General features: G+C 43.0%; 1 protein-coding gene across 1 annotated transcript in view; it reads left to right on the top strand.

Moving 5' to 3' along the window:
• LOC143177365 (uncharacterized) overlaps positions 1-20,444 on the top strand; it is a 147,683-nt gene extending 127,239 nt beyond the window's left edge. Inside the window, exon 9 of the mRNA XM_076375238.1 lies at positions 20,212-20,444. Coding sequence (XP_076231353.1) covers positions 20,212-20,316 — 105 coding nt within the window. The 3' untranslated portion in view covers positions 20,317-20,444. The remainder of the gene's footprint in view (positions 1-20,211) is intronic.
• The last annotated feature ends 2,296 nt before the right edge of the window (positions 20,445-22,740 follow it).

A 22,740-nucleotide genomic window follows, 5' to 3' on the forward strand; every position in this document is an offset into this window, starting at 1 on the left:
ATCAGAAAATAGACAATAAATACTAGGAAACATCTTGTCTTATTAGAGATGCATTTATAATGGGACTTTTTACATGCAGTCAAGAATACATACAACTAATACGAAACTGCGTTTCATAAATCTTCTATTAATTACACTGTTGTTGTGTCCCTTTTTTGTTACACGGCGCGCTGTCAAATTGATTTCCTCCCCCACATCGTATTTCGTTAGGCGATCGAGGTTCCATGTCCTCCGTTTTTTACAGTAAAAAAAGTCTTTGGATGGAACGCGTTACCGTCGTTGCGTTATTCAACATGTCGGGATACGTTTCCACTGTACAGGGACGAATGACGATGCTACATTAACGTCTCCTCCTGTGGTCGTTCGTCCTGCAGGATCGTGAAAGTTTCAGGACGATCGGTCGTCCGTCCCACGCCTCGTATTTTACGTTTCCTTTTACGACGGCCTACCAACGAAGTAATCGTATCTAAGGATTCGAATACATTGTTAATTGGGACTCATTAAAGCTCTCTCTATCTCGTCACACCTATTAACGAGTATTAGTGGGAAGGGTTGTGCGTGGGCTGAGCACGCTGGGCTGCGTGTTACGTGACTCGGCGGGCAACGAAAACTTTTCGAAATAGCAGAAGTGTGCCGTAACTGGATTGTCTTATCCGCGGCTAATATAATTACCACCTTTCGTTAATTCCGAGATCGTGGAAACTGAATGGAGAAACAATACCTCGCGAACCACTATTAGCCCTTCCTTTATTCCGCACGAGAAAGGGGTGCAGAAAGTTCCGATGGAATTGTTTCAAGAATATCGTTAAGACATAACCATTGATCCAACTCTGATTGCGTTTGTTTGGGTTAGAATGAGTAATGAGTAAGAAGAAGTGAATGTAAGTGAAGTATGAAGTGAATCGAAAAAGAGAAATGGTATTTTTTCGTTGAATTTTTATTTGAAGAGAAAATCAAGCTGGAAATTGTGTGGAATATACATCTGCCTGATCAATATTTGATCACTTTTACTTGTTTGACTATCATATTAGTATTATACGAGTTTATGAGCTGTTTTAGCAAAATACCTAAATTTTTTGTCGAATCTAGAACAGCAGTGAACGTATCATTGGTATCGTCTAATTCACATTTCATGTAAAGTTCCCTTGGTCCTACAATCTTGATCCGATTCCGTGTAATTAGAGATCACTATCTGGAAAATGTCTTCCACCGTATTACATGAACAAAACACTAAGATCTCTGTAACCATAGTTTAATTTAATCGATCAGTTCCGGGAGGAAAAACAGTTTGGAAGACATGGACGACTCGATGCAAACGTAATAGGGTTTAACTGCGCGACGATAATACCAGCTGTTGGCCTATTAAGAGGCTTTCGAAAGAAGTTGAACTCTCGGATCTAATTTAGCATCATTAATTACAATTGTCGCCGTGGTCGTGGGAACGGTCAGACCGGGAGCGAACGTGACGAAAGCGCTTAGTAGACTAGTAACTTCTGTTGTTGGGATCACAATGGGCCAGGGTCTTAAGTGCAGAGAGGCCACAATGTACTTTTTAGGAGCGCTGCCTTCAAAGTATAGATAGGAATAATTGGTTCGTTCGTAGACCTACCCCTAACGAAGTTAATTGCTTGATAGTTGTACGTTGGTTTAAATTTACCGTGGATGAGATTTTCTATCCTCAAGGATGAAAAACTTTCTCGTTTATGAGGCATAGTACACCAAACAGGAAGTTCGTTCGAAGTTTACTTATTTAAGGCAAATACGATTTTTAGTCTTCTATTATAGGTTTCAAGAAGCTTTCGATTAAGATAGGAAAAAATAGTCAATATGTACTGACTTCTGTCTGTAATCTCTGTCTTAACTGGTCCATGTTCCATAAAAACGACTTACATTTAAAATTAAAGATTGTGTTTGACTGAAACGCATTAAGAAATCACTAGTGAAGCAAAGATTTATATAATTGAATTCAGAATTGCAAGCAGACGATTCCAAAGGGTTTATTTTACTGTATACATGTACTCGGTGCATAATAGATAAAATCGGTTCATCCTGGTGCATCGCGTCTTTCACCTCTTTCCACACTCTATTAAATTTCCAAGCAGCACAATCTCGGAAGTCGATAAAATAATTTCCTTTCATATACCTCCCTTCTGGAGAGCATTATGACGATGCCGCTCGCATTAATAATTCATAAGTCTCAACAAGATAATCCGATACGCGTTTAGCTTGGTAACCGCGATTCAATTTCCATTCGTTATTCATTGTTTCGCGAGATTGTCTCGCTTTGTACGTCCTACCAAGGTTCACCACCCCCTCGAGTCAAGAGTTTCCTCCCTGCCACGTTTTGACATTCCCCTGCTGTCTCCTCCGCCCCGACGCAGACGCAGAACAAGAATTGAGATTCGTCAACGCACTCCTATGCCTCCATTCTCCGTTTTAACCCCTGCTGCCTCCTCTTCATCTCTTCTTCCCATGCTTCGTGGTGGCACGATCGCTGGTTAAGCAAATACAAGGGTGCACCTTGGTGAATTATTGCAGACGAGCCCTTAAATTCAAAACACGACCACGGAAAAACCGCAACAGTTGCTGTTTTTGCGCTGCGTTTTGCAGCACGTAAAGCTAAAATACACCGCTAATTTCGCATTCTTTTTCGATTCCACGCCGCCACGCTGCAACCCCCCGCTACGCTCGCCATTGTCGGAGATAAGGGCACTGTCATTCTTTCTATTTTTCGAAGATATTCTCGGTTACGTTCCCCGAGGTATTCTTTGTCTGCGTAAGAGTTAGTTGTAGTATTGCTATAGCATGTGCCACAATTTTCCATCACTGTTGCGGAAGTTTCTCCGATTCCCAATGTTACTCTGTAATATTGTGTCTCAAATTTTCATTTTACTTTCTCCTACTGGGACGCTGTATCCATTTCCTTCACATTGTAGCTATACTTGATCAAGTTCATGCAAATTCAGTTCGCTTGGTTCAGTTTCAATCCAGAATATCATTCGATGTATATTACGATAGTGTCTCATAAAACATGGATAACTCATTTTGCATTAAATGTTGGCATCTGCGTTGAACTAGTGATCCTCGTAGAACATCATTCATAAGAATCTCGTAAGATTTACGTTATCATCGTCTGCAAAAGTCTTAGTACTCAATCCACGCACACGCTCTACTCTGGCACTAGTCAATGAACTCACGCTCATCCTCACGAAGTCACTTATCCACCCCTAATGAGTTTACCACGGTTCGTGGTGCTAAATCGCTGCGTCAGAGGGTCGATTAAAAATAGCACAAGCGTGGATTTGCATAGGCGAAGTGGCAAAACGAACGAAAGGGGGCGCGAAATCCACGGCGACCGAAGCTGAAAACGCTCCCCCGCGGGAAGGGGTCTGCTGAAATTTTCAATTCACTTTAACGCTCGGAGGTCGCATAAATACGCGATGGCGCAGAATGCGAAATAGAAGTCGAGGCTGGGTGGTGGGTCGCGCGGGTGTGTGGCAGCGCGTGCGTGCATACAAATTCTGCTCTGTCGCTTCGTAATTACTGGCCAAGCAAAGGGGCGAGGTGCTCCTCGCTGGTCGTACCCTTTTCCAGCTTAGCTCTGGCTTACGCGAGCACACGGACCGCGTAACCTGCGCCACACCGCCGAGACGAAATTCGTCCTGTTTCTGCTCCAGCCCGCTCCTCACCCCGCACTCTTTCCGCGCCACTTCCGGCGACTTTCCTCCGGGCGGCATTAAATTATGTAAGAAATAAACAGCTCCACTCTCCGCTCTCGTGCATGCTCGCGTATCCGTTACGAAACATTCGCCAGACCTCCAGCGTGATTAAACTACGCTCCCGGTGTTTTGGCAGATTTTCAAGTGTCTACGTAGCACGCTTGCCAGTCGCGAAAGGGGCTCGCGGCTACACTCAAGGAACCGTGCGGCATTCTGCTTTGAACGAGCCTGCTCGCGCCAAGACACCCGTGGAATTGACCAACGTTGTAATTCTGTGGGAAATTTGAGGGTGAGAAAGTCGTGTGGATAGGCAGCTTAATTGATTCGTTATTTTCCTTTTCACTTTTTGTTTTGAACCGCTCGAACTACGGTATTTAGTTCTCCGCTATGGAGATCTATCTTTGGAAATCTGTCAGATTTCGAACCGCGGAAATTGAAATGCAACCAATAGCTTCTGCCATAAAGATCGAATCACTGTTACTTAATGGCTCGAAAAATATAGATTCTGGAATCCATATCGAGGGGAATGACGAATCGGGAAAAAAAGAGACGTAGGTGAATGACGTTTCAATTTCAATAACGACGAGACAGGCGCAACGGTATTGCATTATACAAATAAAACATTGACTTGAAATCGAAATCTGAATAGTATCTTGCTTCCATATTATGTTGCGATGCAATTGCGCTTGGATCTAATGCATAGAGTTAGCAGCGATGCGTTGTTCTAGCTTAATTAAATTCATGCATCGGATTTCCATAGATCCTGTTATCGATTCACTTGATCCTGAACATTTTATATCCGTTTCCACGGCGGGGTAAACATTGCCGAAAGGATACACGAGAATACCCATTGTACGCTGTCGATTCGAGCCTCTGACGGGGGAAATAAGTTTGGAGAAAAATATGAGCTGGTTGCTGGTAAAATTGTAGCAGTTAATGCGATGCTGTTACGCTGTTTTTGGGAATGCTGAACACCTGGGAATAAATTCGACCATTGAATGGGAAATTTGTGTGAATTCGTAAGTTCTCGACATATTTTATCGTCAATAGCCCAGCCCCAACATGTAGTTACGTAAATACTGATCTTTGTCCGAAAAGCTGGCTAAACATTCAACGCTTTTGGAGTAATGAGCTTACAGCTTTGCGAGACATTGCAAAGTCATTTTTTACACCCTATCGGGTCTGATAGGAAAGCGACGAAATCCGACCAATCGAAAAAACCAAAATCCATAATAAGCAATCTCAGCCGTGACAGAACTCTCTCACATCTATTTTTCCTTTTCCAACGTCATAGAATGGTTCTCTCGTACCTGATCGAATTTTTCATTTATGCGACAATTTGCAAGACCACCAGAATTAGATTTGTACATATAAGTCAATCTCTGAAAGATTAACCACTCACGTCGACTCCTGTATTGGAAAATGTTTAAATATATCCAGAAAAAAGCGTCGTCTTTAAAATTTTTATTTGCGCAAATCGAACCGATTTAGCTTACCTTTTGACTTTTAGCGAATACAAGTAAAATCTATTAAGGATGACTTTCTGTTGGTACTATATACGAAAATAGATTGTTTGATACCGAAACAGGAATAGAGGTATCGTTAAATTTTCAAGTAAATTTTCACAAACTCCAGAGAAAATAGACCAGAGGTGAATAAACTTAACGGAAACTGAAGCAAGATAAAAACGATAGAACTAAGTATTATTCTTCCATCAGTTGCGAAAATGCATCTTTCCGTAACCGAAGACGCTTAGTGCCCATCGCTCTACCTCCCACAGCTTTTCGGCATTAGATTACTATTTGCATTCCTTAGGATCTTCCTCCGTTCCCCTATTTACAAATGTATCGCTGTTTTGAGTTAGATAGTATGCACGATCATCCTGATAGAAGGTGTGTTCTTATTTCTTCAGCGTATCGATTGCGACCGCGACTGCATGTGTGCACTAGGAACAAGGATCAAGTACCATTTTCTCAAGATTTAAACTAACAGCTAGAAATGTCGCTTTCTCAACGAGTGGAACGAACAATGTGTGCTAGTCGGGGCTTGTAAATAGAGAGGAAGATCGTGAGAAATTTTCTTCTACGTCGCTACCTCAATTTACCGTGTTTAAAGCTAGCAGTACGTGAACAGTTCGCGTCTGCCGGGTAATTCTCGCGAATCGACCGATTCTAAACGTCACTTAGTGTCCCGCGTTTTCTATATACCATGTGAAGGCAAATTCCATGTATAATTCTTTGCATATAAAGTTCCCTCCTATAATCTGTATTTTAATTGATCAGAGAAATTGTATTAAATGAAAGAAATTATAGGTATAAGTAGGAGAAGGAATCAAATAGCTTCAAAGAGGACTAGTACTGTATGGTCTTGAAGGTCTTCTGAAAATTGAAACTATTTTTCTGGCTTTATTTTGTATTTGCTTAATCCTTTAGATATTTAAAATAATGAATACTGTTCTAGTTCAACTTCCCTTTAACGACAGTAGTATTTGAAACTCAATCAAGCTAAGTATCGATACAGTTATCTTGAACAATTCGAAAACGAAACGAAGTATCGAAACATGAATTAAAGCTGGTTCCCGAATTTTGGAGACCGTCCAATCGGTCACTTTGGAATCGCCACGCTGCATGCAATCACTTTAACGTAGGTAGGTAAATCAGGGCAGAGTTTCAATTGCGGGAAAACCACTCATTCTGACAGGATGGACTGTGATACCAGGTCAAGATGCGGCTTCATTGTGCGAGAATCGAGTCATAATTGAAAGCGCGAAAGAGTGGAAGCGTGAGGAAGCTTCACACGGTGCTCATCCTGTTCCGCTAGTCGCGTGTCAGACCGCAAAATCAACTGGCGCGTTCCACTGTGACGCGTTCAGCTTGAGCGTAAATCGTGCAGTCCCCGTGGCGGTGTTTTCGAGTGCTGGAAAATGGACCCTGAAAGCTCGGCAAACACAGGAAGTCAAAGGACCGACTCGAGCTACCAATTGCCGGAAATCGACTGCCGTTGCGCATCTCGGAACTTGCTGCGCAACCATTTCAGACGAAAAACGCGCGCACCGTGTCGCGATCGAATGCCTAAGTGTCCCGTGATTCCGCTCAATTTTCTTTTTTTTTTCTTTTTCGTCCTTTCGGACTAATCACTCGTCCCGCGTCGAGATTCGCGCGCTGCTGTCGATTCTCCCTCACTTTTTTCGCTTGTTCTCGTTCAGCGATAAAGGCAGACTGAGATTCGATTAACATTCGAGTTCGCAAATGGGCCAGGCGGAAAGCGCGATAATTCGGTTATATTGCTTGGCGTGGAATTTCAGCGAGAGATGACCGTTATAATAAAAAACAAATGGAAATTCATGTCGCAGAGGTTATCCAGTGGAGTGCTTTGGAGAATATTGAAACGATGTTTTGCAGACATTCCCGCAGATACCGACAAGTGTCAAATCAATTTTGAGATAAAGGATGAGTTACAAATTAGCAAGGAACACCTTTCTGTGTTACTAAAACTGGGAGTGAATAATTTAAAGGTAGTAATGCAAGGATTACTGGCAAGTTCACCAACTCTTCACTTATTAATATCCTTTATCTCTCATGAAAATGAATAATTCAAGGACATGGCACAAGGATAAGAGAGTTTGAACATATCTTAGGAAGAATATGATAACTTGAGGCTATTTTCAAATTAGCTTGAAATTTTTACCTATATATAACTTCATATTGCTACATAGTATTTCGTAAAAGAATTGAAAAAATAATACAATAATTGCTCGTTTGTAAAAGGAAGTAAATGTTTTTTGAGAAGTAGGTACTGCACTTCAGCAAGCAATAGAATCACCTGTAGACTACTTCACTATTCAAAGCATTAAAATCTTTTTTCTTCTTCGAATCCACCAGCTGATCAAGCTCCACCCTATCAAAATTACTTCGCCTTGCATCTCAATATTACTGTCTTCAAGCATTTCTTAGACCACAGCTAGCAAAAGACTTAGACAATCAGAAGATCGAGTCAGGCGAGGTACCCAGTGTATTGAATATTCAGGATTTCACAGGATACGCGTCCTCAGTCGCTAACGATTCCGAATTCAAGATGCTTCGACCATCTCCGAATATTCCGAGCTGCGGGATTGCATTAACGCGTCGAAATCAGGAAATAGGGAGCCAGCGGTAGTGCAAAAGACCGCACGTGCGCAAACCGTACAACTATTTTTCGATCGTGTGCGCTCTCCCTTCCCTTTTTTCATCCTTTTCCTCTTTTTCATCCCAATGATCTCGCGAAGGAAATGGCAGCGTCGGCCGACCGCGGCAGAAATTTCATTAGCACCGTCCCTCGGTATCCGCAGCTGGTTTCGCCTTGTCGGCCCGAGGAATATGAAAGGAGCGAGGACCATTGTCATTCCGAAGCGGCGGTAAAAGGTAGAACGACGGAAAAGAAGCGGATGGAAAGCAGTGCCGCGAGAACCGGGGCGAGGAACTGTACAGCGCACCGGTAAAGTAATATAAACGAGAGGATTATCGGCCGAGCTCTCTCGCGTTTCTTCGTCCGCGAGCGTTAAACGCACCCTCTTTCCATCCCTCTCCGCCTCTTCATCGCTCTTGCCCGCTCTTCTCCTATCCCGCGGCTTATCTACGGAGGTTCTTCTCGTAAACTTTTCAAGGGTTTCTCTTTTCCATCCTGTACATTCCGTGACCGCCTTTCCCTGCACCTTCTTCTTCTTCTTTACCCTCTCCAGAAACCAGCAATCTGAAATACTGAAATTCAGGGGCGACCGAGGATTACTCGATATGCACCGCGATAACAGAGACACGTACACCGATTTAGCTTCCGAAAGCTGCCTGCCTGATAGCCGTGTCCGTTCACAGGCTTGTTGTTGCGAGGGCATCAGATTTTTGTGCGCCAGTCGACGAGAAATAGTGGGAATTTGGGAGAACGATCGATCGACGGTAGCCCCGCTTTTGGGTGAAATTCTCGTCGGCAGTTCCGCGAGCAGCGTGCATCAGGGTTGAGAGCTCAGAGGATTACTGAGCTAAGTAGGCAGCAAAACAACCATGTGAACTATTACACAGCAATGTAGTGTACTGCTATAATAATTAACTGGAAGTTAAACGCGATGCCGAAATTTTCGCGAGTTGCTGTGTCAAAGGTCGTTGTACTTTTTCCCTTGAGAAACGACCCCCTTGACGGAGTTCGCGTTGAAGCTATGGGAGAAGCCTTCTAATCTCGAACACCTGCACCCTTCATAACTTCCTCATCCGATCAATTCCCGATAATCCGGGAAAATGAAAACACGGAAGCTCGACGTTCAAGTAGCAGCAGTGACTGCAAAAAAGGTAATCCGGTGCTGTAGGCGCTGGGTTTATAGACGCGTGGCTCACCCGTAAATCCAGGAAACGTTAAACGTTTGTGATAGGATCGGGATTGATCTCGTGTTTCGAATATAAGAGTTGGTGGGTGGGAATTAACTAGTGTTGTTGTTGTGGGATTCTCTGGGGGTTGATGAATAGAATAATGTTATAATTTAGTTACTATGTAGATAATTCCTTATAGCGAAAAATATTTGGTGAAAAGTACAAGCTTCATCCTAGTAATGTATGTTTCCACCACGTTTTCTGTGTTTTATTGGCACGAGCCATTTCAAAGCTTCAGACTTGTAAATAGTTTTACATCTTTCAAGTAATCACATATTAAAAATTTTTTGTTTCGCATTTGTACTTCAAAAATATATAAATAGAATAGTAATATAATAATAATATAATAAAAGTATAATAATATACAGCACACATTTACAATATAAATCATAAATTATAAATCTGGGGCTTCCCTAAGGTCTAGTACCTAACTATACGACAAGAGATTAGAGATACAAACTACAGACTTCCAACATGACCCTCGTGTAGCATAAGCTCCTCTTTAATACCGAATTTCGAGATCGTAGCAACTAAAGACTACATTGTAGACTGAGATTGTATTACAAAATTTATTGCAAAAAGCTGACGATCGCAATGACTTCAAAGACTTTTAAGAAAGCTCCGTTTTATTAAGAGTCCCATTACCACATAACGATCATCGAAATTCAACCCTCTCCAATTAATTTGCTACACCGAGAACTCTGAGTGGCTGATAAGCCAGCGCTACGAAGAATGATGAAATCAGACTGCTCAGGGAAGCGTAGCGCAAATTCCATTTATTCTCGCTGAAACTAGACGGAGGAAAGAGTGCACTACGTTTCATTTGCTCCTCTTAAAATTACCGCGCGAAAAATATCTCGGAGCATGGTTCTTAGATCTCGTTTCGTCGGTCCGCGTCGAGGTGGAAGCAATTTTGGAACTTCTGAAAGCCGAGGTATTTTCTCTTTCTCGAACTGAAAGGACCCTCTCACGTAGCTGATCTCTCCTGGAACTTCAAAATTCTCTATTCCCCAGCTTTCTTCCGACCTCTCGAAACAGATCCTAGTGTCGGTCTATCAGGAAGCAGCATTTTCTCCTGCGAGCAGGAAGGAATCCACGCCACGGCTCCTCTCGCCGAGGATTTTAATTCATTCTAACGATACGTTCGCGAATAGGCAGGGACGTGAATACGCCATCGTAACAGGGGAAGGATAAGCAGCACGTGCGAAAGCTCGAAGGAAAAAAGGTGGACCAAGAAGAGAGGCGAAAAACGGTTGCATAAAAAGGCGGCGCGGAGTGTTCTTACGCGGCTCTTTATCGTAATTTTTTTCGAAAACTCGAGGATTCTCTTGGTAACCGGTGCTCTCTGGAAACTTACTCGAAATTACTCGAACAGCGCACCGTCGCAGCCTCTTGTCGGATTCGCAAACGGTTATTGCCGGCTTCCGCGCTCGACCCGAGGAAACCGAAACGTCCCTGTGTCGTCTAATTGTCTGCCGCCATCGCCGAACGGGAATTTTCGACCGCGAATGGTATTTCTAGCGGAACAACGAATTCGTAAACGCGGACCATGCCGTATTTACATTTCAAAAACAATATTTACACTTTAGATTTCGCTTATACTCCACGTACGTCGTGAACATATTTCGTTGGATGGCAATTTCGAAATTGACTTATGAGATCATTCCTGAAAGACGCATTCATTCCTCGTGTATGTAATCTGCAGGATTAATTTCTTGGTAATGGAGGACAGGGGATGTGTGTAGGCAGTTGGGAAGGTTGGAGGAACAATTGTGACCATTCTATATTATAATGTTAATACCATAAGTTACTGTGGCGAGGGTTGACGGAAATATTTACATTCGTGATTATATATTCGTGGAACGGAAGCCATCCTGAAGGATGCAGCATGCTTACGAGCTACTGGTTCGTATCTGATTCTGGAAATATTTGATAACAGAGATTATGAAATGTATAAATATTGTTCATATAATTAGATACTCCTGTTATTAAAGTAGGAGTTGCATGTACCTTCTTATACAACAGCCAAATAATTGAATAGAAGCCATCAAAAGTCTCGATCTTGCTTTTTGCCTATAATTTATGGTTTAATTACCTTTCATTTACCTTCCAATATCTCTCATTTCTTTTTAATTATTCCTTATTATAAGTTCGTTCGAATTGGAAGGAAGGAAATGATATCGCGCGGTAACAGTAAAGGATGACGATGCGCAAACATTTATGAGAGCAAATTTAGTATTACATCGCTTGAATCCCAACTCGCGGTGCTTTGCATATTAAATCGCGGAAATTAGGTCGTTCTATGATCGGTTCCTCGAGGTTTCCTGCATTATTAATAAGTCTGTGAAAATTTTCTCCGTTTCCGTGAACGGTATCACTCTCGAAGTCAAGAAGCAAAGCAGTCAGATGGAACTTTCTATAGCAGCGAAGGGTGGAACGTGGAATCTTCGTAAACTTTCCTCGAGCATCTAGCGAGTTAGCTCGGGGAAGTTTAAATTCGGCGCGCTGTGTCGCGACATCGAAACAATGATGCGTAAACGGAGCTACGTGTGAAACGGAACACAGTTGTTAATGCATTCGAGTTTCGAGAGCATCCTCTTAGGAATTCTCCAGGCTTGAGTTCGCGAGCGATATCTTTCTCAAAATCCCTCAATTGACTGATTTGCTTAATTAAACTGAAGAAGTCGAGGTCGCGGAAATTGGCGTATTATTACGGTAGAGATCCCGCAAGTTCTTGTCGACACAAATTTATGAGTCATGCTCTTGTTTGCTAATTCTAGTTAATTTATAACACTTAAAGTCTCCACCATTTCCCGCGCACTGATTCTGCAGCACCGAATGATTATTTAAGTAGAACAGGTAAACGTATATTCAGTCACCTCTCGACAAGGTAGAATCTGTGCTACTGAGGGGTCAAGAATATGACCTTAGATCGCCAAGCGCACTAGTTACGTATATTTCAAAAGCCCTTTATTAAAAACTCGGGTATCTCCGGAATAATTAATTTGCAGATCTATGTTCGTTAAAACTTTTCCGTTTCCCTTTCACGGACTTCATGAACCTCGCTCGAATGCATCTGAAGAGAGCTGCATTGTGCTTCACAAAAGCGTAAAGCTATTTTCCATCAGTAATCCGCCGAACACGTCAATTAATCATTATTAAACAAACACGCACCGCGAGTATCGTGATCCTCCCGTTAGTGGCGCTCGTTATCTGCCTTCTAAAGTGATAACAAAAGCTTGCCCGCGCAGGCTCGGTCTACACACATTCCAGTTACGCAGTTTCCACGGTAATAAGGCTGCAAGTGAGCGTTAATGAACGCGTGGCTAACATGGGAGAAGAAAAAACGAAAGGAAGGGAACAAGGGGAAGAAATATGTGAAGTCTGTGGGGCAGGCAGAACAGACGGAACAGGCGGAACTTGTCGCTTCTGATTCCTTCCGCTTTATATGGGAGAGAAAACCGGGTCAAGAAAATGCAGCGGAAAAATTCGTCTCTGCCTACGTAGACAGGGGAGATTTTCTTCTCGAAGGGGTAGGAACTGGGCCGGCCGTCTCGTTATCGAATACTCACGTTCCATTTTCTTTTGCCGCTGTCGGTGGCTCGGCGACTGGCAGCTAAAGAGAGCACGGGGTAGAGCGAGGGCGAGAAGAGGAGAGAAGGGAAACAGGGGTTGGAGCGGCAGGAGACCTTCGGCCCGAAAAATATTCTCGGGGTCTCCTTTGAGCATGCCACGAGAAATTCAAGGAACGACAGAACGAAAGGACGAGGACGGGGGGAAGAGGGGACGGGGGAGGTTAGAGAAATCGAGGGGGCTAGAATGCAAGGGGTAGAAAGCTGGTGAGGCGAGCGGAGAGAGGGAGGGTAGTCTAACAAGACGTTGCGATTTGAGATAAGACGGGCGGTTTGCTTATGCCATGGCTCTCGTTGAGGCTCTCGCCTAACCCAACAGCTTCATCACGCGCTTGATAAACGAGGCGGCCCTGCCGTTGGGTCGAGAAGCATCTAACCGCTCTTCTATCCAACCCAGGCCAGGCGTCGGCCAGACAGACCCGGTTGGCGTCGTGCTCGCGCGATGGTCAGTAAAGCACCCGAACCCGAGCACCCAGGGTACATCAGGGAGCAACACCACTGTTGGCAGCGACGCTGGTTTTCCCTTGGTCCGCAGGATTCAGCCTCCCCACGTTCAACCGAGTACACACGCGATAGCATGCGGTTGCATGTCAGGATGCGCACTCGAACGAGTGAATGATGGATCGAACCGAGCCACCATGTACGTAGCCAGAAGTAGCTACCTTCGGAATGGCCATTCTATCGCTATCGTAGCAAAGATAACGATACAGGTTGAACCCTCGCCTTCCTCAGCCTACGTCAGCTGGAGATAGAGCATGCCTCGGCGCGAGCGTGTCCTCTTCTAGCTTCTTCCATCCTTTACACGTCTCCTCACCTGCCACCTCCTTTCACTTCACCTTCGTGACACCATGTGAGTCGAGAACGCGACGTCCCCGCGACGCGAGCCTGACGGTCGGCATTGTTATGGCTAGGGGAATGCTCTTCTTTCTCGTCTCGAGTGAAAATCCATATCGCGCTGACCTACGTACTTGGAACGCCCGAGGTTCCTTCTCCAACTTATCGTTGCATCGCTCGCGTGGTTCGCGTGGCTTAGGGGGAAGGACGGGCGTCTATTTCACGTCTTATCGCGGCTCCGGAGGCGAAGCAGATTCTACCTCGCCTCTCTCCGACGGGCCTACCTATTTTCGCTATCCTCGACTCTGCGATCGAATCGTCACCCTTTGAGGACGATTTTCTTTCGCGTGCACTGGGCTGTCCCCCAGTTTTCTCTCGTCGATTAATAATTAAGAACTCTTCGATGGTCAAACAAGCGAACCATAGAACTTCTCAACCATAGAACTTCTCATCTACTCAATTTTGATAAATGTACCTACTTTTTAGTATTTAAAAATACGCCTGACCAATCCTGACCGTATTGTCACCGACGCATTGTCTGATATTCCATAAGGATATTTCTACTAGGTAGTAATTGCTATCAGACCCCATGGAACGCCGTGTTCTGCAAAGCAATGCATTAACTTTGATAAAAATGCACATCTACGAGTCGGCACAATAAATTTGCAGCGAATCACGCGAGAAGAATTCAAACATGGAGCGTGCCAACCAGTTATACAATGGGGAAACCCGTTACCGATTTCACTCTGACTCGTTACGAATTTAACCGTGTAATTAAACGAGCGACGTGGCGTGACGCTATTTTTATAAATACCATACGAACACATTTATTTCATTAGAAAACCAGGTTACTGCGATTCCGCGATTATTTTCCGGATCAGTCGTTTCGCGGACCGCAACGGTACGGCCAATTCTGAATCGGGTTTCATTTATGGATTCCAGGTGTTCCAGAATTTATGTCCGCGTAATCGAATTAAAAGTCCACCCTCGTAACTATCAGTTCCTGGATATACTTTTATCGAGATGGGATCTGGCTTCCATGAACTGAGAAATGCATATACTTTAGAGGAATTCTTACCCCTGGATTTTCGAATAACCGAACAGTATAATCTCGAAATTAACGACGTATTTTTCCTGCTCAGAATTCAAAATTGGGATGTTACTTGGAACACACTAACATACCAACCTGGATTACACTATGTTAAAGGACTTCATTAACATTCCCTGAGAATATTGCTGTTGTACATCTCATACATACTCCACATATCGCGTTCTACACATCTCACGATCGTGACAGCAAATGCGACATGAACTTTTCTCTTTTCTAACACATAAATATATCAAGTTCTACCTCTTCTGCAAGATTCATGCCTAACTGACTCATGACCATTACCACCTAGCGGGATCTGCACGACTGACTTGCTGTCAGCCACACATGGCAGATATCATTAAATCCTCATGCAGCAAATGGAGTTGGTTTCGAAGTAGGTCATATCCATCGAACCACGTCCATTACGCATAGGATTTTCAATAGGTGTTTAAATTGTGGTCTTTGATCCATTGGAAGCAACTCGATAGTCAAGATATTACTCCCCTCAGTGTCTATACATAGTTCTACCGCAATAATCACAGTGACGATATAAAAAGCAGCGCAGGGTGATCTCGTATTCCATACGTGCCTCAGTCCAAAGTGCTAAGGACGAATCCAATCGCAAAACAACCGTGAAGGAATAGAATTCGATGGAGTTTCTCGACCAAGTGACTGTTCGTAAGCTCAAAGCCATTTCTCTTCGCTCGTAAAAACCGATAATGGGCCGCAAACTCATCAACGTTTGCCGTTCAGTTGAAACTATTACATCGAAACTATTACATGTCAGTTCACCCGCGATAAAACAGTCGGCCGTGACACGTTATTGTCGGCCCACGGTGACGGTCGAAATTCGTTGCTTCCAATATAATCGTCTCATTAATTTGTCTCCCGTGGCAAATCCGTCTCCGCGTCGCGGTGTCGTATCGCGCGCGTGTCGCGTCGTTACGCGTGAACGCTTCGCGGGAACACGCAATGTGCGCTCGCTGCTGTCCAATTTTCCTCTTCAGTGTCGACTGAACGGAAAATACATCGGCTTCGCCAAATTAACGATAGATAATCAGAAACTTCGAAAATTGGGAATTTTTAATCACTGAAGTATCTGTATTTGGAGGAATAGAGACGCAAAAATGTTTGGATAAGCGAATTTTTGAAGAATAGGAGCTTGGAGGTATTATTCTACTATTTCGGTTTTTGTTAATATTACATTTTTGTATCTGATAGCTTACTTCTGTCGGAAATATCAATAAAAGAATGTGAGTGAAAATTTTGTGCCAAAATTATTACAATAGAAGCCTTAAAAATTTACTCATGATCTAGAGAACTGATATTTAGTAACTGAAGTTTTTTTTATAACGTGTTGTGTCTATGAAAATCAAGATTTTAAGAAGTCTGGCTTCTGTGTATTCAAGATCTGCATTGAAAAGCTAGACGACTCCTAGTCGCTGGCAGCAAACTATAGTCAAAAGTAAATGAAATAGCTCCTTGAGGGCACTGTAAGAGCTACCGCTACTTCTCCCATCTCTTTGCATAAATCAGCAGACACTCCTTTCGCCTTTGAACCATCAGACAAGCTTAACGCGACCTAAAAGTAAGAGTCTTGGAGTAATTGACGGTGGGAGAAGTGGCCTTGAACAGACTAATCGATTTCATTCTGACTATGTATATCGTTCGTTCGCTGATCGATATCCTACGTGTTGAAGAAAATTTATCCTGTAACCCACATTATTAATCACTTCAAATAATTAAAGCTTCAAAAAGAATTTCCTTCTTTTCAATTACCACTGTATTTTAATATTGATCATTTTAGCGACTAGTGAATCAGTGAGTAATACAATCAGCTTGAATAAAAGTGCCTTATTAAAAGATTTTGATAACGGCGAAACCCTATAAATTTTAACGAAGTTTATAGGCAACCCAATTGAAATGTTTAATCGTATTTTTTCGTAAACGCAAAAGGATTCTCTGTGTATATCATTTATCTATTAATATTGTGTCTTTCATTTCCCTCTGATTTTGAGTTCTAATTAACTTTTACAATAAATTGTTATCAAACATTCGGAATTCTGAGTAGTATATCTGCCAATTTCACGAGCAATTTAATTAGCAGAATAACGTTATACTAACAATGCTGGTGCACCTTTCTAATGAAAGAACTATCTCGTAATTAATTCATAATTAACCGTACAATTTGCGTCGATTAACAGACTATTGTAAACACCGTAGCGATTCGCTGACTTGGTTATTCGAGTATAGAATCGTGGGACATTTAATGTGTATTGCCATATTGGCGAATACTTTATTAAACATATCAGGCTCGTTTAGTGATGCGAGCATTCTAACGTCGAATGGATCTGTAACACAGGTATGTTACTATATTGCGCGTGTCACTTCAAATTCGCGAAATGCCACGTCTAAAGTCGCGCCACGAAGCGTTCATAAAACACGTACATTCGCGAGCTATCCCGGGGAAAATTCCACGGAAGGAAATCATTTCATAACATTTTGTGACTCGTGCCGTCTCATGCAAATACAACTGATCTTTGCAGAATGCGGTTTTCTCAGGAGAACCTTCAGATATCTGAATTAAAACGAATATGTGAAATTCTTAAGATGTCGGCTGCTTATATTACCTCGATAGTCCCCTTAGTTTTCACATTTTTGGCGATGAAGTGCAACTCTACTGGTTTCACTACAGTAATTTTAGTATTATATAGAAATCACATTAGATGATAATGAAAATATATTTCGAGCAGCAGGGAGAGAAGGTGTAAAAGGAACTGAAACAAACAAAGCAAATGTCAAAATATTAATATTTAAAAATTTGAAAAATCGATTCTTTATATACGATTCTACGTACAAACTCACCGTGAAATTAGATGCAACATTTGCTCCTGTCAAGCGAAGACACCGTATTAAGAAGCCTTTCCAGGAGCTCCAAGTAACTGTCACTAAAACACACATGCTCCTGCACGCCTTGAAGCTTCAATTCAGGCTTTTCGAAGTACATAATGCCTAGGACAGCTCGTCAATATCTTCAAACCTATATTGAACGCATAACGCGAACCCTGAAATCAGACGAATGTTTAATTTCCTAAACTTCAAACGAAGCTGTATAAACACAGGTCCAATAAGCGCGCTAATGGATCATACTTACACACGGATCCCATATCTCGTAACCTCGCAGATATTCACATATCAGCGGAGTCTCTTCCTTCCTGTTCGCGATGCCACGTTCGAACCCTCATCGCTTCCTATAGAAACGCAACTGTTATCGCCAACTTTTTCTTTCTGCATAGCTATGGATCTCGAGGGAGAGGGATGCCTGGAGGCGTCAGAGCTGTCACTTGCATCGAACATAATTAGAAATGTGCGAAAACTAGTTTCCGAATGCGTCTGTGTACTGCAGTTAAACACGTGACAGAGAAACACGAGAACGATTCAGCTTGGAGACTTTCCTTTGAAGCCGTCAACCGACAATTTCGTGTCGGTCTCGGCGTGCGCGTCGGAGTAAAACGATAGTCCGGATCGTCATTATTGGTAGGGGACCAGCAATTTACGGCTTAAGTGTCAATCGCAGGGCGGATACCAACGCTACAGCTAATTCGCTTTGATTCTTACCCTCTCGCGCGCTCTCGTCCCCCGCTGCTGCCCTAGGCCCTCCGTGTAACGAGCTGGATGCCGTGAGGTTCGTGGCTGGGAAAGAGCAATTGCAAGAGCCCTTTTCGAGCCACCTCGATTCGTTGATAATGGCTGCACCGTAAAAACGTGGACCATGGAATTTCACTCGAAAGTCGAGTCAGTTGTGAAGCATTGTGCCTCTGAATAGAAAATTGAAAACTACTTTGGCCCATCTCTGAACGAATGGAAGGATGTAATATTTAGTCAAAAAAAAAATGGAATTTCTTTCTTTCTGGAAACTGCGCCCGAGGCATTCGGCTGATTGACGTTGAATGGCGCGCGAGACAAAGCGAAAGGTTTTAAGATTTAACAGTGTGGCCATTGCGGTGCGTTCGTCAACTTTTTTATTCGATTTTGAAAGGAACTATAGTTTTAAATACATTCTTATAGTCGTATAAGTGGAATTTTAGTAAATTAATATTTTGCTTCGATCTTGTGTACCGGAATTGCGAATTTGTGTTAACTCGTCCCGAATTTGGCATCCTCTGAAAGAGGCAAATTTATGTGTTGTCTACAGTGTACTAAATTAAAGAAAACCAGCGTACGCGCAAGGGCCAACACAGTCCAGACAAATTAAGAGCCACTGTAACAATCTAAATTGAGGTCTGTATCTACAAAGACCTACTTGACACTAACTGTCCAACGGTTCTTCATTAGCCTCGAATTGCGTCCACCTTTTCCACAGTTAAATGTAATTTCGGAACACCACGCGACATTTAAAATAATGCTAGAAGAATCAACCGATTAAAATCGTCAGAAACAGAATTCTTAAATATTCCCTTCTTCACTATGTATGACACCGCTTTTCTAATGTATAATTTTGTTTGTTTCAGGTAAGAAACTCTAGTAATTAATATTTCACGGTGGCTGTTCGATAGCCGTCAAACCAGCGAGACCACATTCGTTCTAGGAGTAAGTATACAACTTTGATAAAGATTACTGTCAAATTACTAGTCAAGAAATCACCGATTATATAAACGCGAAGTATATTTATACATTTTAAATGCAGGGTACTTACGTTAGGTCAATCCTCTTCGATTGCACGCACACAGCAATGAGAAAAACACCACATTACATTTCACCTTGTCCGAAACATTCGTTATTCACTCTGACACACTCACTCTTTGCTTACGCAGCCTGCTAAGACGCACTCGATCGCAGTTCACTGATAATTTTGAGGAAATCACTTCACGTCATCCATGCAGGAACAACCACATCATCATAACACTAATTAGGATGCCCCACAGGTTTATACCAGCGTTTCCATTCCGTGGAGTATCGATTCCCAGGATCGCAGCCTGTCCGAATCCGTGCCCGTTTCGTTCTCACATTTTCTTCACATTGGTTTCACATTTTCTTCCCCTCGTGCTCACTTTCCCGACGAGACTGAGATGCTGAAATATAGAGAGCTTATTTTCCAAATACTGAGAAACTGAAACATTTAGAAAATTTGTAAAGTCTTACCTCTTCCTGTAGCCCTCTGAAATATTCCAAGTTTCACCTGTAAATGTAACTGATAATGCGTGTTAATATTTCGCAGCCATTAGCTCGGTAATTACCGATTTCCCAGGTCTCACCACGAGGAGGTTGCTGCGACTAGAGACCCATGGAGGGAAATCGATGCATAGATCGATTTCCCTTTACAAAATGCGCAAGCCTACCTAATAGTGAATCAAAGAGATGGTTAGAAACACTCCATATGGACCATACGGACCATATGGATGTTTTCTTCATATCTTTGATCACTGTCTAAAAACCACCAACTTATCATTAGAGAAAAGAGGGAATTTAGACTCTAACGCGAAACCGCAACCGCAAAATCGGTATTCGATGGTTCAAATCCTACCACCCCGATCGGCTTGCAGGCAGAAAAGGCAAACGGCACCCACACCGGCACACACAGTGCCCATTTCTCCCTGCATCCTCACAGGAGCTACCGAAGTAGACCTGCTAACTGGACGGCTGGTTAGGAGAGGCGACCCGCATGAAACCGGAGGGGTTTCTACCTTCAAGTGCACGAGAAAATGCCATAAGCATAGACCGTACACCATCGAGTACCCGAAATCACCTTTTCCTGTACAGACCGCCGGAGGATGGACTGAACCATAGGTACCGATCCACGATCGGTCACTTGTCTCTATAAACAGAGATAGAGGTGACCTCCTCATCAAAGACAAGGAAAGTTACTTGTTTCTGCCCTCAGAAACAGAGGTAACCTCCTCGCCAGAGATAAGGAGCATTCTAGAACAAAGAAAGCTAAGAAAATGATTAGCTGGTAGTTTCACAAGAAGTTTACAAAAGACTTAAATCTAAATTCTTAAATAAAGTTTTAAATAAAGACGCTTAAAGTCTAACCTTTCGAACAGATGGCTTCTATCTTCTTGATGTCATCTCTTGTTGGTTGCGATGCCTTCAGTCTTCTATCTTCTGTCTTCTGTCTTCTGTCTTGAATTCGATGAAGGAGGAACTGACCAGTGGGAGCTGGTCAAGGGTTAGGGACGATCAGTGGGAGCTGATCAAGGGTTAGAGGTGACCAGTGGGAGCTGGTCAAGGGTTAGAGATGACCAGTGGGAGCTGGTCAAGGGCTAAGGGTGACCAGTGGGAGCTGGTCAAGGGCTAAGGGTGACCAGTGGGAGCTGGCCAAGGGCTAGGGTGACCAGTGGGAGCTGGCCAAGGGTTAAGGATGACCAGTGGGAGCTGGCCAAGGGTTAAGGATGACCAGTGGGAGCTGGCCAAGGGTTAAGGATGACCAGTGGGACAACTGGTCAGAGGGGGGTGAGTCACTCCACAGACAACGGTCAAGTCGGAGAAAATCCATCCAACTTGATCGAAGGCTGAGAAGTGACTGACGAACCGAGGGGCTGAAAAATTTGGCGACGTCTCTGAGTATGGAGTAGGGGGGGAATAAGTTGGAATCGTTAGTGGGGGGTTGGGCTTACTGATTGCCAGTTGACTCGCCCTCCCAGTCCCGATAAGTCCCCCCAGTCCCGCCAGGCCCAATTCACCACCAACGACCCCGTTACAGATCGGTGGCATAGCGACCGTGTTGAAAAAATCGTGGGTCGCACCGGCAATTTCTACCTCAGGTTAAAGTCGTAAGACGCGGTGACCGTATTTTCACGGACGAAGTGACCTTTTAGTCGAGGGATTATAATAGTGTCGTTCTTCGTTTCGTGTAAATTATTACCATGGCCTGACAAAGTTTTTATATACATTATACGAAAAGGAATAACGTCCCAGAGGAGAAAACTATGGTTGAGCACGAGAGACGGCAGGTACATGACCGACATAATTGTTCGAGTAGGGGTCTGAAACTAATAATAGTTTTATGACATGGCCGAGGAATAAGACCCGATGCATACCAATGGTTTTTTGTCACATGTTCGTCCTTCCTTGCCGCGATTTCTAACTTTCACTTAAGGAAACAAAGAAGATACAGGTACGAACGCGCGCCAAGAAACTGTTCGTCTGCATCGATCTAATGTTTATATTAATTTACGGGGTGTAACGAAATTCGCGACTTGTGTAACCAAGACGTGTGTGATGTAGAGAAAATGAACGAATATGTGTATAAATTGTGAAATAAGTGCTGATTGAATAAGTCTTGAAGGTGTGAAATCGTAGAAAATGATAACTGTGCGTGAATGTGGCAGTATGAATCTGCATAGTGAACCAGCGATTAAGTAAGTGTTAAAAAGAGTATATTTTATTTTCCTTAATTTTTTAAAGAACTTTCCCACTTGTTTCATCGTTGATATTGTTTCTCAATTCAGTATCATTGTGCGCCCTTCCGGCGATTTAATTCTTTACTAAATTTTAGTGTTAATACTTGTTTAAAGACAAATATTCTAATATTTAACTAATTTATAATTATATATTATAACTACAACGACTTTGCATAATTATTCCCCAAAATCACGGCCTCTTTTAGAAACAATTGACGGTTTCGCGTCTAATTCGAGTCGACTGTGTTCGTGCCGGGAAAATAGGTTGGATTTGAATAATAGTTCTCTTTACATCCGGTTCACACTAGAGAACCGTGCACGGACATGCAAATTTTGAGTAACTGTTTTAGAATATGTAGCCGAGGCTCTCGCGGTGGCTCGTAAACCTTGCTTATATTCCAGTCGACACGGCGTACACTACCCATATAATATGTTAATGACACATCATTAGATTCGACCGCACGTAAACGATCTCATAAGGGTGCTTATCAGTCTTCGTTAAGGAGCAACCAAAGAGTTGCAGAGAGGAAAAAACAAACCAGTCGTGAGGAGAACTGTCGAATAATAAATATCGTAAGTATGCTTCGCACTTTACTTAACGTACTCGCGAGTCAGAAGTTGGTTTAGGGAAATTGTAAGGAAATTTATGTTAACGCGCAGACACATTCA

This window comes from Calliopsis andreniformis, chromosome 3 (genome assembly GCF_051401765.1).
Source record: "Calliopsis andreniformis isolate RMS-2024a chromosome 3, iyCalAndr_principal, whole genome shotgun sequence".
Taxonomy (NCBI): domain Eukaryota; kingdom Metazoa; phylum Arthropoda; class Insecta; order Hymenoptera; family Andrenidae; genus Calliopsis; species Calliopsis andreniformis.